This window comes from Panthera onca, chromosome D3, assembly GCF_046562875.1.
Source record: "Panthera onca isolate mPanOnc1 chromosome D3, mPanOnc1 haplotype 2, whole genome shotgun sequence".
Classification (NCBI taxonomy): domain Eukaryota; kingdom Metazoa; phylum Chordata; class Mammalia; order Carnivora; family Felidae; genus Panthera; species Panthera onca.
In genome coordinates, this window is record NC_138350.1 from 15,178,587 (window position 1) to 15,194,450 (window position 15,864).

The 15,864-nt window shown below is 57.2% G+C and overlaps 1 protein-coding gene across 4 annotated transcripts in view; it reads right to left on the reverse strand.

The window, feature by feature from the left end:
• PXN (paxillin) overlaps positions 1–15,864 on the reverse strand; it is a 47,569-nt gene continuing 31,705 nt past the window's right edge. Inside the window, exons 2-15 of one of the 4 annotated variants that reach the window (XM_078435715.2) lie at positions 11,929–12,155; positions 11,524–11,639; positions 11,036–11,172; positions 10,728–10,929; positions 9,735–9,870; positions 7,343–8,245; positions 5,938–6,213; positions 5,346–5,657; positions 4,617–4,715; positions 4,176–4,346; positions 3,884–4,057; positions 3,230–3,311; positions 2,920–3,068; positions 1–2,156 (exon numbers count right to left, since the gene is read on the reverse strand). In XM_078435715.2, coding sequence (XP_078291841.1) covers positions 1,890–2,156; positions 2,920–3,068; positions 3,230–3,311; positions 3,884–4,057; positions 4,176–4,346; positions 4,617–4,715; positions 5,346–5,657; positions 5,938–6,213; positions 7,343–8,245; positions 9,735–9,870; positions 10,728–10,929; positions 11,036–11,172; positions 11,524–11,639; positions 11,929–12,155 — 3,251 coding nt within the window. In that variant the 3' untranslated portion in view covers positions 1–1,889. The remainder of the gene's footprint in view (positions 2,157–2,919; positions 3,069–3,229; positions 3,312–3,883; positions 4,058–4,175; positions 4,347–4,616; positions 4,716–5,345; positions 5,658–5,937; positions 6,214–7,342; positions 8,246–9,734; positions 9,871–10,727; positions 10,930–11,035; positions 11,173–11,523; positions 11,640–11,928; positions 12,156–15,864) is intronic. The other 3 variants (XM_078435712.2, XM_078435713.2, XM_078435714.2) reach the window with 3 other exon arrangements.

The following is a 15,864-nucleotide window of genomic DNA, read 5'->3' on the forward strand; positions in this document are numbered from 1 at the left end:
TGAAAATAATGGCAAACTTTATTGGCATAAGTCACAGAAATTGAAATGGGGAAAAGCCAGGTTAAAAGTTTACAGAGAAAAAAAATAAAATAAAATCCTCAAATAACCATTGCCCCAGAAGGTAGACCCCAGAAACCCCAGTACCCCTAAGGGAGGGGCCTGGGGCCAGTCACTGTAAACAGAGCAATAAGGCCTATGGGTGGAAGTGGAGACATCAGACCTTTGGAGGGGCCTGGCTGACCTCCCCAGACTGGGGCTGCTCCTAGCCCTGTCTCAAAGGAGGCGGACCCTCTTCTGAGACCCCGGCACACTCAGTCTTTGCTATGAAGCTAGTGGAGTGGTCTGGATCATCTTCACGTTAGACCCCCGCCGGGACCCCTTCTGCGAACCTGGAACACCAGGCTTGCCTGTTCCTGTTTCATCCTTGGGGGACAGAGCTCTGAGGGCTTCCTACTGCTTTAGCAGGATCCTGTCCCCTCTGCCCGGAGTCCTATCAGGCCCCCTTGCAAAAATTTTTGGGCCCTTTTCCCCAGACCTCCAGTCTCCAGGGAGGGCAGGGGAAATTTGGGGAAATGCGGGGCCCAGTGGAATCAACAAGACCAATGGTCAAAATCAGATACCAGCTTTCCTGAGAAGGCAGAAGAAAAAGCCAGAGAGAAGCAGTGAGGAGGCCGAGAATGTTCGGCAGGTTCTCTTTGCTGCCAAAAAGTTCACAGGGGAGCAGATGCTCCTGATGGCTTACTCGGACAGGAAGCAGCACCCCCAAAGTGTACTTTCCCCTTCTCCCCTCTCAGGAACAGGACAGATGAGGTTCAGAACTCTAGGCCCCAAAGGGCAAGACACCCTAAGGCCAGTTTCAGTTAAGAGCTTGCTGGCCCAGGTAGTAAGGAAGGGGTTTTAAAATACAGCAGTTTATATAAAACAGTCCTGGTGAGCCGTGAAGTTAAGGAAGGGGAGTCAGAGAGCTGCTCCGAATTCACCTGCTTGTGCTAAGAAAAAATAAAATACAAATTGCTTCCCCACCCCAAGCCCTCAGTACAAGGCAAATGCCATGCCACGGCCATTGTCACCAACAGGACAAGTGGCCATGGAGGAGGAGAGTACAAAAGGGGACATCTTTAAAATCTCTTCAAAATCATTTTGTATAGAGAAGTAAAAGCAACTCAAGACGATATGAATTCAAACCTCAGTGTAGAAATCTATCAAAGTCGGTACAGTGTCCAGGCACAGGGCAAAACTCCCCACCTCGCGCCGTCCCAGAGATGGAGGAAGTGACTATAAAACATTATTGCTGAAGAGGCCTCTCTCAGTAGAACCAGAGCAGTTATGGGGGGATGGGGGGAGCAGGGGGCAGTTGCCCAGGCCTGGGGAGACTGGAAGGACAGGAGGAGCACAAGAAACCTTCTGGGTGGCCCCTTGACCATTCCACCCTTGGATAGATAGATTTATGCTGGCATTGTCTGAAGGGAGCTGGGTGTCCCCCAATACTCTCAGGACAAGGATAATCAGGTCGGGACAGGGTAAGAAGGATAAAAAAAAGACCCCATCAGACCCTGCCTGCCCTTCCCCCTGGCTCCACTGCCAAAACATGAGTAAGAGATGGCTCCAGTGTCGGGTGCTGGCATGGCCAGGCGGGTTGGTGGGGACACACGTCCAGGGAGGATGAAGAGTCGGCAGCCTGGGAGGGGGCTGCAGGAGGAGGAAAGCCCAGAGGCTCTGGCAGGCGAAAGAAGAGTGGGCCCTCTTGCCATCCTGCACCAGCCGAGGACACGGGTTCCAGTTTCGATCAGGTTTGCCCCTTCACCCCTGGGCAAGGCCTCTGGGTCACAGTAGCAGTTGCGGGGGGTGGGGGGTGGCTGGGCCAGGGCAGGGGGGGCCATGAAGGGTGCCTAGCAGAAGAGCTTGAGGAAGCAGTTCTGACAGTAAGGCTTGTCGTTCTGCTCCTTGAAGGTGCCCTTGTTGAGCTGCTTGAGGCAGAAGGCACAGACGAAGTGCTCCGGATGGAACTTCTTGGCCATGGCGGTGATGCAGCGGCCCGTGATGGGCTTCTGGCAGCCAGAGCACAGTGAGCCTCGCCGCTCGTGGTAGTGCACCTCACAGTAGGGCTGCCCATCGTGCTCGAAGAAGCTGCCGTTGACGAAGGGCGTGAAGCACTCCTGCCAGGCAGAAGAGGGGGGTGGGGCACAGGAAAGGGGGCTCAGGCTGGGACATCTGCCACTGGCATGGGCAGAAGTCCGTCAAGGTCATGACTCCCCCTTGCTGAGTGTTTCCTATGTGCCACGTGCTGCACCAAACGCTCACTGGATTCTCCCAACAGAAGAGGCAACTGAGACCTAGAAGTTCAGTGACTTGCCTACAGTCACACATCTACTAAGTTGCAGGGCCTGGATTCAAACACAGGTCTTACTGGGCTCCTGGGCAAGTGGCTATAACATTGTGCCCAGAAACCTACCTGCACACTTGGGTGTCAAAGGCACTGAGAAGTCTTGCAGTGAGCAGTGTTTTCCAAACTTATCTGGTCTGAAAGCCCTTGCTGGATCTCTAACATCTGTGGACTCCCATTACCTCCAGAATGCAGTTTGGAGACCATGGCCCAATATTTCCACTGAGGCTGCTAAATGCTTGATCTCATTTAATTCTCACGTGCCCTTCTACCGAACATGACCAGTGCCAGGGCCGCCCACCACACAGGACAAGGCTTGGGGACATGTCTACCTTACTCTTCTTGGTTTCTCCCCGCCTCAGTATGAGCTCTGGCCCAGGATCCACTGGACCTGGGAACTGTACCCCCTATCTGCTACCTCTTTAATGACGCCCAAGTTAGATCCAGAGAGCATCACGGGGGGCGGAGGGGTGGCCTTCTCTCCCCACTGCCCGCTCCCAGCTCCCTCCAGACAAGTAGGCCAGGGGGCTCCCTACCCGGCACACAAAGCACTCGGGATGCCAGAGAGTGTTGAGGGCCGAGATGTAGTTCTCCAGGATGGCCCGGGCACAGCCACCACACTTGGGCGCGAACATGTCAAAGTAATCCTTCCGGCAGTAGGCCTTGCCGTCTTTCTCATGGAACCCTGAGGAGCAGGGGTTTGGGGGGGCAGAGTTAGGGCTTCCAAAGGAGGAGCCACCCTGACTCTCACATCAGCAAAGTCTCCTGCCCCTGCCTCCCCAGTGCTGGGGATGGGGGTGGGGGGCAGAAGGAGGGGCAGCAAGGTGGCCTGCCTGCCAGTCGTACCTTCGGGACCAAAGAAGGCTCCACACTGGGCGCAGAAGAAGTGCTCGGGGTGCCACGTCCGGTCCAGGGCTGTCACCACTTTCTGTGAAAGCAAAGCGTGGGCCCAGAGCCCAGTTGCCAACCCACTGGACAGATTCCACAGTGGAAACTCACAGGCAAGACCCTCCCCCGCCCCGCCAGCCCATCCAGAGATGAAGTCCCTCCTCACTGTGCTTGGATTACTACCGGGAATTCCAATTCACTGAAGGAAATGACATGCCCAACACACTCTCTCTCCTGAATCTTCACATGGTAAGGTTAAGGTCACAGGCTGTACTGTGACCCCCATCTTATAAGAAAAGAAACAGTCTCAGAGAGGTTGAGCGTTTCCCTAAACATCACACAGCAGGAGAGTGAGGGCACCAGCATGCCATTCCACTTATCAGGGTGGAGCTCCAAACTCCTGGGAGCTTCCCCAGAGGGAATCTGGGATGGAGGTGGAAGGGAGGCAGAGGGACCCTGCATCCAGCCTGCGCCTGAATCCCAGCCCCACCATTTCCTGGCTGTGTGAGCTCGAGCATGGGAGTGACCTCTCTGAGCATCAGATGGCACGAACTATAGCGAAGAAGAAATGTGCCAGCACGGCTGCCCTCCCGCCACGCGACAGGGACTCACATCCAGGATGGGACCGTTGCAGTAGTAGCAGCGTGGAGAGAAGAGGTTGTGATAGTCCTTTTCACAGTAGGGCTGCCCGTCCCGCTCAAAGAAGTTCCGGGATCCGATCTCCTCTTGGCAGTGGGTGCAGACAAAGTGCTCCGGGTGCCACGTCTTTCCCATGGCAGTCACAACCTGAGGAAGGAGGCAGAACACGGCTCCGGGCCCTGGCCTGCCGCGGAGCACCCTCCCCTGAGGGGCAGAGGTCCGACCACCTGCGGCTCCCTCCCCTCTCCACCTCGACCTTCATCACCTGCCCGGCAATGGGCTTCTTGCAGGCCCCGCAGACCCCTTTGGCAACCGTGGCGACCCCCAGTTTGTTCAGGTCAGACTGCAGGCTCCCCAGCATACTATCCAGCTGGCTTCCAGGCTTTGGAGGCCCCCCAGGGGGAGAGCTGCTCCCTGTCTTCCCCTGGGCCATGAACTGTGGAGACAGGGAGAGAGGTGGTCAGGACTTCCAGGCTTGGGGACGACGTCTGCAGCACCGCGGCACTGGGGGAGTTTCTCCCTCCTGGACATTTGGGCTGATAGAGGCAAGCAGGGCCACCTCTTCCAGGGCCTTCAGAGCCCAGAGGGTGGGAATGGCATCCACAAGAGATCCTGGTGGTCACAGGGGTTCAAGGCACCCCACCGGCCTGACCAACGTCCAGAAAATGGGCAAGCAGGACCCTAGGCCCCCAGCCTCAGCACTGACCCCTCCCTCGTCCTGCCCTTCGGGACTGCTCTGCCTGCCGTTCGGAGGCCAGCCGGCCGCCCATGCTTCTCCATCCGCAATCTGTTCCAGGCCCTGGATCTTGGGTAGGGGAGGAAACGAGGACAAGAAAATTGTTTTTAATTAAGGAAGAAAGAAAAAGAGATCTTGGAATTGGACCATTTCACAAAAGGGAATCTAAGAGAGATAAGAGATCCCGCCCCCACCCCCCAACTGGAAGTACCAAAATAAGGAGGAAAAGTCTAGAGAAGGATGGCCCAGGCAGATGTGAAGAAGGGGAGAAAGGTGAGCCAGCTAAAGGCACAGACACAGGAAAGGAAGGTGACTGGGGCCAGGAGCAAAGAGGCCTTCCAGATACTGGTCTAGGGGCTGGAGGGAGAGAAGGCTTGCTTTCCCTTCTGGGAATGGCTTCCTCAGAGGAGGGTGGGGCAGGACCAAGGGACATCAGGAAGGAACAGGCAGAGAGAAGCCGCACCGGGGAGCAAGAGGACAGATGACATCAAAGGGCTGGGAGAGTGAACGGCAGATTAAGAGAGGGTCCCGGGTCAAAGCGAGGTCTACGGAAGGACTGTGGTACTGTCCTGACGTGTGCACAGGGGCGGGGATGGGGGAGTGTGCCACAGGGTATGTGGGGGGGGGGGGGGGGGGGGCCTGCAAGTGTGCAGGGGAGGGACAAGGCCCAAGCAGCAGGACGGGGACAGGGAGGCCTGCCTGCATCGGGGGGAAGAGCGGGTCCTCGTCGGTCTGGCAGCCCACGGACCTCCAAGTTTGGGGTACAGGAGGGGGAGGGGTGGGGCCCTTCACACCCTCCTCCTGCAGCCCTGCCACAGCACTCGAGTCCCCAGGGGAACCTCGGGCAAGAGCGGAGGGCCCCAGGGAGGAGGGGCCGGGCAGGCTGGGTGGGGGAGAAGGGCTGCTGGCTGAGGAGTCTTTACGCTGCTGGAGCAAAGGGACAGGAGGAGGAGAAGCCAGAACAGAGAAGGTTCTTCTCAGGGGAACAGGGGAGCCAGGAGGGAAGACGACCTGGGAAGAAGAAAGGAGGGAGAGAGATGAAGCAGAGCAGAGGAGCAGGGTGTGGCGCCATCCCCAGGCTCCCCCTGGGCTTTCCCACCCTGGCACCAAGCATGAGGTCATGAGGCCATGAGGCCATGAGGCCAGCCTCACCAGGTCACAGGGTGCAGGACCCCCTTCCCCCCACCTCCCCACACACCCCACATCTCCCCTCCAGCCATCCTGGGGAAGAATCGGGATGCCTACTGCCCTGACCCTGGCCCTGGCCCAGCCCCGGGCACCTCCTCGCTACCTTCTCTACAAGCTGCCCCCCAGCCCGCCTCCCTCGAGGCTGCACAGTGATGATGACGCCCTCAGTCAGCCAGTCCTCAGCAGAGGCCCCCGCTGCCCCCGCTGCCTCCTCTGCCTCCGGCTGGATGCCGAGCCGACCCTGCAGCTCTGCGATGAGCCGCTCCTGGGATGGGGTCCTGCTCAGGGTGGCAGGGTCCAGCCGGCGGCGAGGGGAGGGCTCCCGGGACATGGGGTGCGCGTGGCCCGTCTCCCGGCTCCTCCTGATCACAGAGCGGATCTGAGGGGGGAGGGGGAAGCCGTCACAGTCCCACTCTGGGCTCAGCCGATGCTGCTCAGTCCACACTCAGGTGCCCCAGGGAAGAGGCAGGACAAAACTGCCAGAAAAGAGCCAAGCTGGGGTGAGGTGGAGGCAGGGGGCAGAGCAGACTCCCTCCACCCAGCGCTCACCTCCATGTCGGCAATGACCTTGGGCAAGACACTTCACCTCCAGGGGCCTCAGCTTCTCTATCCTTGAAATGGGGTTAGAGTACTTTCTTGGCTGCCTTACAGGGTTATCACATTATTTGAAAGGATGTTAAGTGGACATTCTTGAAAAGGCATAAGGCTCTTTCTTTTTTTGATCTGAAATAGAAAAACGTGATCTTTCTTCCAATAAATCTTTTAATTTTTTCCTTATGTATATTATAACCTGCTCGTTTGTAGTGGTTTTGGCTTTTTTGTTTTTGCTTTACTTTGTTTTGGGAGAGGACATAAAATTTTAATCACGCAAGAAGCACATAAAAACAGTAACATTAGCCGTGGCTTATTGAGGACCACATGCTGTATTCTCAGCACTTCACAGGCATTATCTCATTTAATCCTCTGGACAACCTTGGGGGGAAATGGTCTATTATACCCTCATTTTCTCTCTCTTTTTTTTTAAGTAGGCTCCACACACAACATGGGGCCTGAACCCACGACCCCAAGATCAAGGGTCGCATGCTCTGACGAGCCAGGCAGGTACCCTACTATTACCCCCATTTTAAAGATGAGAAAACTGAGGCTGGTGGGGGGTTGCCCAAGGTCACACAGGGTAGCAAGTACTGGAAGCACAGTTTATATTCAGTACTATCTGGTTCCAAAGCCCATGCTTTTAACCATTTTGCACACATCACATCAGAAAGGAGGAGCCCATCTAAAGGAAAAAGCCTTAAACGAGCAAGAGGTGACTGTCACTAAGAGATCATTCCAGGGCCCAGAGAATTCCACTGCTGAATCCTGGTCATCAGGGTCACAGGCCACGCGATCTTCGGATTTGCTGCCCAAGCAGACATGCAGAGTGGGAGGCTACATGCGGTTAGGCAGGAGGGGCCCACACTTGGGCCGGCAGAGGACCATGCCTAGCAGCCGTGCGAGCTTGCGCCTGCCTGGCCTGAGGTGGAAATCCTCTCAGTGGTGCTGGGCGTGTCCATGACCACGGCAGGTGGAAGCTCCGACTGTTCCCTCCTGGCAGCAGCTTCAGTGACGCCCTCTGGCCACCTGGGGGTCTCAGGTCCCTGGGTTGGCCTGACCAGGCTTCCCTTCATGAGTGTCTGTCCACCTAACTGCTCCTTGCCAACTGGGGCCGGGCCGCTGCTTTCCAGCTCCCCTGGCTCTGGCTTTGCCCTCTGCTTCCGCTGTCCACATTCCTTGGTGAGACTCCAGGTATCTGGGAAGATGGCCTGACGGTCCACGGCCACGACAGCTGGCTCAGTTACTTCCTGGAAGCTGCATGTGGCTCCGTGGGGCGTCTCAGGCCTGAGCGCCTCCAAAGCCCATGGCTGCTCCCGAGTGGCAGCCACGGCCTCCTCTGGGTACAAAGGGTTGGCCAACAGCCCGTGGGGGGCTCCAGGCTCCTGGGGACCTATATACCCAGCTTGGCCGGGTAGCACGTGGCAGGGGGGGCCCCCGGAAAGCTCACTTATAAGATTCGGTAGATCTTTCCAAACCTGAGTCTGGCTCTCTGCACCTAATGGCCCCAGAGACCCCTCCACAGAGGGAGACCCTGAGTTGGGAGTATCAGGCGTCACCCGGAGGCCAGCCAAATCAAGCCAGTTGGGAGCCACAGGAGGTAGAAGGCCCCATCCATTATCAGTGTCCTCAGAGCAGAGGACCTCCTGGCTGGGACTGTGGCCTCCAGAGGAGGGTTTGGTAATGGATGGCAAGAATACAGAGGGCCCAGGAGGAGGAGGAGGAGGAGGAGGAGGAGGAGGAGAACGTATGAGGTGTGGGGATGGAGCTGGTTTGGGCAGCAGCTCTGGGGAGCTCAAGGCCACAGCAGAGGAGCTGGTCTGGAGGAGGAGAAAGACAAAAGACAGAAGGGAGAGGAGAGATAGACGGGAGAGGGGAGGGGAGGCGCTCACCGCAAGGGATGGGCTTGGGCTGAGGGCTCTGAGAGCCACCATCAACACTGACCTAGACTACGCCGAGGTGGCTATGAAGGTGAAGCATGAGTACTGGCCTAAGAAAAAGACCCCAGACCCCAAAAAGGTGTTCCTGGGCTCCACATCCTTGGCTCCCGTCAAAGCCATGCCTGTGGGACCACCCCAGTCAGAGTAGGTACAAGGGAGAAAATGCTATGGAGAAGTGGACCACAGGAGACAGGTGGCCAAGGAGGTTAGCCCAAGCACCGATCGAGAAAGAGTCGGCCGCAGGCAGCTGCCCTCCTCTGCCAAACCTGGTCCAACGTGGCTGTCTCTCCCAGACAACCCTACCCTTCCTATGGCCCCCAAGACCTTGCTCTCAGGGCACAGCTAGAACCAGTGCAGCTTCTTGTAGGACACTACGACCCTGGCTGTCTCAGAAAGCAAAAGGAGCCTAAAGGGAAGGAGGGCAGGGCTCTCCAAGGCCAACACCAGAGTCCAACACCGTAAGAGTCTGACAGTGGCTACTCACCACTTAGAACCGTGAGGGTCACAAGCCCACATAGCTCCCATCCCCCACTGTGAATCCCCAGCTGGAGGGACTCTTGGAGGTACCCTCAGGGCCAAGAGCACTCAGACTGCTTGCTCCCCTTCTCAGATTCCCTGTATCATGCCCCAAAGGTCTCGGGCAGACCCACATGGAAGGATGAAGTCAGCAACTGTTGGAGATCAGTCAATATCAATCCCCATGGAGGCACTGCATCTTCTAAATAAAACATCTTGGGCCTGGCAGGCCCAGGAAGCCCAGGAAGCCCAGGATGGGAGGGGAAGGGAGGTCTCGTGCAGAACAAGCTCAGTAGCCTGACAGGTTAGGACAGAACCTATGGGGACTCAGAGGCTTGTGGAGAGGTGGGGAGAAGGATAGAGGGAGGCTGATGGCTGGAGGCCTATGGATTCAGGAGCCAGAGGCAGAAAGAAAAAGGACGTGTTGAGGACAGCTAGCCAGCGTGGGAGACGGGACTCCAGGGCAAATGACCTCTCAGGCACAGGATCCCAGTCCCACATGGCCCATCAGAGAATGCCCTCCCCCACTAAGAGCAACCATCAACACAGAGCCCTTTGTCCCAGCCTCCTGATCCCCTTGCCTGGGTGGCTGGGAGCTGGGAGCAACCCGGGAGGAAGGAATGTCCCTGCAAAGTGCTTCTCTGCCTTCACAGGCTGTGAGGCAGCCCAGTCCCCATGAAGCCTGGCCGGACCCTCCCTCTCCCACATCCCGGCAAGGCCAGAGCATTTCCAGGCCCCCGGCTCAGGGCAAGGCACCCGGACGCTGAGGGACTGAGTTCTGGCTACTCACACTGAGGTACAGGAGGAGAAGAATGAGGGGGCAGGGCGGGGGAGAGGAGGGGTCTTGGGGCACCTTGAAATCCGACAGCGAGGCCATCAGCTCGTCCAGCTCCCTGGTGGCAGAGGAGGCCGACATGCGTGTCTGCTGCTGGCTGGAGGTGGCTCTCTGAGGGCTGCTCACCTCGCCCTGGTTCACAGTGATGGCAGGGCTGCAGGGCAGGCACGGCATCAGCGAGGGCCCCGGGGTCAGCTCCACGTGCCCCCAGAGTGGCCCTCTCCTCTTCAGGGTACCAACATCTCTGCTCTCCCAGCGGGGTCCTCCCGCCCCTGACTCTACAGAAGCCCGCCAGCTCCCGATCTCTCCTGGGGGCCAGAGCGGAGGTGAGCGGCCGGCACAGGAGAAGGGAGGGCAGCTCAGGGGGCACCTTCCCCAGGAAGACACCTCTGGGCCTCCCAACCCGGCTTCAAGCTTGCCTGTTAAACAAGCCCAAATGGGATAAAGGACTTGTTCATCCCTTGCGTATCCCCCACGACACTGGATGTACATGTGAGATTGTTCCAGCAACACAGTAACAGCAAGAAGAGCTAACATTCAGTAAGCCCTTACCACGTGCATCATGTGCTATGAGCCGGAAACCATTCCAAACACTTGACACGTATTATTGGCTCTCATCCCATTGAGGTAGGTGATCTTATCACCATTGTCCTATATCCCTTCATCCCATTTTATAGACAGGAAAACTAAGGCTTGAGAGACGATGCTTAGTAAGGACAGAACCAATATGTGAACCCTTATAGTGTGGCTCCAAAGCCTGTGCAGACAGCCACTAAGCTATGGGCGCCCTTGTCATGCACAATGTCATCTTTTCTGATAGGTGGTGGTTCACTGGAGGCAGGGAGGGTGTTCATGGGACTCCACTAACCCCCCAGCGCCAGGTACGGGGCCTGGCAAAAAACAGGCACTCACAGAGGGAATGGGTGACAACTCGGCTAAGTGGACAGACACCGGGGCATGGGCACTAGCTGGGTGAGACCTTCCCTGCCGGGAGAGCCCGGTGATACTCACACTGGGCTGGGCACAGAGCTCTCCAGTTCATCCAAGAGACTCTCCACACTGGGCCGCACGTCCTCCAGACCACGGCTCCCATTCCGCTTGGGCTTCTCTTTGGTCAGGGGCCCAGCTTTGCCCCCCAATGGGCTGTTACTCTCTGGGATGCCACAGTGGGGGCTCAGAGCCCCAGGCAGTGGGGGGCTGGAGTTGGCCTCATCTTGGAAGAGTGAGAGAGAAAGGCTGGTCAGCCCTGACCCCTCTGGGGATCCAGAGGCCAGGTGGATCTGGAGGGGGCAGGAGGGTGTACAGGGATTCAGTCCTACCTGCAGGAAAGCCTGGGGGGTTATGCTGCACAGCGTTCAGTTCCAGCAGCAGGCGGTCAAGTTCAGAAAGGTTGCTGCCCAGGGAGGAGCTCATCACTGTGGGTGAAGGCTCGGCAGACTTCTGCTTGTTGGGGAAACTGAGAGGCAAAGGGGAGGTCACAGTGAGAGGCGTCCCACCCCCGTAGTTTTGGTGGCCTCCAAATTCTCAAGGAGAATAAGGCAGAAGGCGTACAAAGTCTCCCCCCAGCAAGAGATTAGAGAGGGAGGAAGGGATGTGGTAAAAAGAGAGGAGGAAAAAGTCTTGCCTCAGTTCCTCAAAGACACAAGGTGCTGTGACAACCCAACCCTGCTGCTGCATGGAGATGGCAATGCTGAGGCCACCAGGCCAGTCCAGAGGCATTAGGAGCTGGCCGGGAGCCTCAGGGCCTTCTGCGGGCTGTTGGAAGCAGGAGGGGAAGGAGACAGGCAGGCAGGTACCGGGGCAGTACCTGTAGACGTGCTCTTCCTCACCGGCGCGGGGACACGGAGGGCCGCCGCCGTCCTGGGGGACGGAAGCACTGGAAGTTTTGGCACTGGAGCCGTACACAGGTGACGGGGACTGAGGCTGCAGGGAAGAGAACGCTCAGAGCCTCCCCCAAGGGGAGGAGAAGGAAGAGCCCGAGTCACCCCCAGGAGGTTCCTGCTCACAGACAGTCTCACCAGGGAATTTCCACTCTGGCTGGGAGACAGGTGATTAACACTTGGTCACTTGCCCCCTCACGTGGCATCTGGGAGACCTGGATATTTCCTGGCCCCTCTCCCTCTCCCTCGACCCCATTCCTCCCCCGGTTCCCCAAACGCCTACAGTCCCGAAGCCTCTGTTCCCTGTCTTCCAGCCACTGCCCCCACCTTACCTGCTGGTGGATGAATCGGGAGGCACTGGGCTGCCACTGGTCTAAGGGGTCAAGGATCGTGCCATTGAGGGCCTCACTGGATGGGGGTGGAGGGACAGGGGGCGGCACGGCAATCTCCTGGTATGTGTGGTTTCCAGTTGGGTATGAGTAGGGGGTCTCCTCAGACAAGAACACGGGCCGTTTGGAGATGTGGGAGGTGGTGGACTCCAAGTCTGCCAGCAGGGCGTCTGTGGAGAGAACAGGCAGAGAGCCGGTAGGAACCAGGGATCCTGGACCGCACAGTCCAGCGGCAGTGCCTTGCCTGCTTGCTGCACCCAAGAGTTAATGACTTCTGAGCACCTGCCCCACCCCTGGGAGAAATAACCAGCCTCAGGACAGGAAACTGTCAGCCCAGACCAGTCTGGCTAAGAACCAGCTTCCAAAACTGACCTCTTCTCCCCAGCCCAGGACTGAAGGTGCCATGGAGGCTCCGTGGGCTGCCTTTGGGGCTCTCCTACCTCTGGCAGTCAGGCACCTGTGTTCCCTGCCGACAGGGCTGTGCAGCTGGCTGGCTGGAAGTCAGAAATGCCTGCCTGGCACTCTGACTTCACAGGGCAAGGCGGGGAGAATGGGCGGGAGGGGCCACACGTCACGGGGAGGGGCCCAGGCAGTGCCAGGTCCCACTTAAATTCCAGGAGCTTAGGCTTTCTCAGGCCCCCCCCACCCCCCCACCCCCCCCCCCCCGACTAGAGCAGTCCCGGGGGTGTGGTACCTGCCTTTCTGGCTAGGTAGAAGTAAAACCCCAGGCTCCGAGCTCCTCCTGAGACTTCTGGGCAAGGCTCTGGGCTACTGGGGTGAGGTACGCGAGGAGGTGGGGGCTGGTCGAGGCTGGTGCAGTGTTCCCCACCCCCTCAGCCAAGCAGGGGGCAGGACTGCTCTGTAGGCTGTTTCTGCGGAAGCCTGGCAAGCAGCCTGGCCCCAGAGACTCCAGGGCCCCACTACTCTGCTTTTAACAGCAGCAAGGGAGCCGAATCGAGTACAAGCGTCCATTACTCTGGCACCAGGCAGCCAACAGGGGGGCCCTGGATCTCCCCAGTCCCCAGACGAGGGAACAGCTGGAGGGGCAGGAGTAGGAACTGTGGAAAACCCCCCAACTTCAATCCTCCCCTCCTGGGACCCTCAACAGCCCCACAGCCCAGAGAGCCTGGCCCCAACACCACACCCTCATTCCTACCATGTTCAGGGACTTGCTCACTCTCACTTCCCTGCCGACCTGCTGAGGGTCAGGAATGACGCTCAGTCCCTGTGGGCCTTAGGATATTACATATCAGAAAGCAATGGCTGTGCCTACTGCTATTTACTAGTAACAGGCACTGTGCTAGGCACTGTGTGTACATGGTCTCTCTGTTAATCCTAATCCTGGATAAACCTGGAATTCTGATCCTCCCTTTGCAGATGGGAAAAGGGGCTTCAACAGGTGATGGGGCTTTCCCAGATAACAAAGCCAGTGACAGACAGGACTGTCTGGCTCTTCAGAAGCCCCAAACCCCAAAAATCTGGCCTGCAAGAGTCTGCTGGGATCACGACATGATGCCACCTTTAAACAGCACAATTTCCTGAATGTCAGCGCCCAGGATCAGAGAGCTACCAGTCTCATTCTTCCTAAGGGCTCTGTCCCCAACCCTACCCCAGCTCAGCAGAGGGAAGCAAGGGGGGCCCACACCTTCCCCCAGGTGCCTGCCCCGTCCTCCCACCCCCAAGGCTGGCCACACCTACCCCTGGCCCCTACCCAGCTGGTCAGAGGGGGAGCTTGTCACAAGGCCCAGGACCCTGGGGCCAGTAGCGCAGCACAAGGGTCTCCTGACTTCCAAGGAAGTTCCTGCAGCCCCCTCCCACTCCGGATCCTCTAGGAGATGTCTGGCTTCCTGTCTCTACCAAATCAGAACTAGAGACAGTCAGTGTGCACCCAGGTAATGACAGAAAAGGACCCAGCGTCCAGGGCCAATCCCAGTGGCCTCTGCACAGCCGCACCTGCTGCCCTGGCTTCACGCAGCATCCCCATTTCTTCTGGGCCCAATCCAGCAGGGGCAACCCCCAGCTGGAAAACCCCAAAGGGCTCCCCAGAGCAGGCAACAAGTGCAATACCAGTGAGACTAAAAGGAGTAGCTGCCATGCTTGACCACCCACCACATGCCAGGAGCTTTACCTGTGTTCCTTCCCTTCCTCCTCACAGCAAAACTAGCACGGAGGGGAAAGTGAGGTTCAGAGAGGTAGATAGAGTCACGTCCCCATGCTGCTGAAGCTTGCTGCCATGACACAGCCAGGATCTGAACTTGGCTCTCTCAGGCTCCAAACACTCAGTAGAAGACAAATGGTTAACCCATTCCATCAGACCCTCTGAGTGAGGGCCTCCACTGCCCTCTGCCTCGAATACCCCATCCCCCCTAGTCATGAGCTGACTCTAAGTCTGGTTTATAATTTCACTTGTGTGGTTTTTTTTAAGTTTATTTACTTATTTTGAGAAGCGGGGTGTGTGTGTGGGGGGAAAGAGAGAGAGAGAGGGAGAGAGAGAGAGAGAGAGAGAGAGAGAGAGAGAGAGAGAAAGAAACCAGTGGGGGAGGGGCAGAGAGAGAGGGAGAGAAGATCTGAAGCGGGCCCTGTACTGCCAGCAGCGAGACCAACGTGGCGCACTTAAACTCACAAACCAGGAGATCGGGACCTGGGCCGAAGTCGGACGCTTAACCCACTGAACCACCCAGGAGCCCCTCACTTGACTCTTCTGAACACTGATACATCTATTGGTCAAAAGGAGCAGCCCTAGGGGACAGAAACAAAAGATCCCAAGAGTTCAAGTCTCAGTTCCTCTATCTACTATCCACGGCCAAACAGCAAATGCCTTCACTTCCTTGAGCCAGCCTCAGTTGCCTTGGCAAGTGTGATTCCTACCTCGCAGCACTGGTGTAAGGTTTATATAAGCCAGCAGATGCTACGCTACATGGGAAGCTACAAACATCAGATCTTATTTGTTTTGTGACATTGTGAAAAACATCTTCCTCTAAGGAGATCAGGATAGGATGCAAAGTACTGACTTCTCCTACATGTTCTATGGGTAGAATCTGGGCAAAACATGACAAGGGCAATCTGGAAGAGAAAAACAAAGTGATGAAGTAACATTCAGAGTGAAACCTGTGTGGATGCCTGGGAGAGAGCACATCAAACTTGCGTCTATCTGAGTGAGAGAGAGAGCGCACGCACAAGCCAGCAAGCCACAGGGCCTCTGGTGTAGCTTCCTTCTCTCTCTGCACCGTCTTTGCTCAGTGACTGCACAGGACTTGGCATCACTGTCCCCCCACAGGCTCCCCCAAATGCCTCAAGAAAGGGAGCCAGGAATAGAGGAGGCAGCCAAGGAGGACTCTGGCCTCTACTTTGGATTCCTATAGGTGCAGAAGACTGCTATGTCCCCATGGCCTAGAAAATGGTTACAGGCCAAAGTCTCCTTGCAAAAGCTTGGCAAACTCCTCCCCTGCTGAGTAAACAGAGGCAGCAGGAAGAGGACTGATCAAGGGAGTCCACTTGCAAGCAGCACCACATGGGTGAGTCCCCCAGTTTTCAGCTACAGCTACTGCCTGGTACTTAGCTCTAAACACTTGGGGGCCAGGCTCAGTGTCCTACTCAGATCCCAAAAAAGGGGTCAGAGAAAATGGTGCCCATTGGAACACTTTCCCCCCTCCCAGTGTTTGTAGAATACGTTCCAGATACACAGAAGCAGGATCTGAAGCAGTGAGGGCTCCCTCATCCAGGCTAAGGAAAGCTTCAAACTTCCTCAGCATTTCTCCACTAACTTTCTGGCGCCAAGCCTGAGACCTCCAGAACAAGTCAGAACCACTAGGAGCACCCAAGCCACTCTGCGGAAGGAGGCTCTTCCTGGGGCTTCCCGTTCCTTTTCTGGAAGAAACC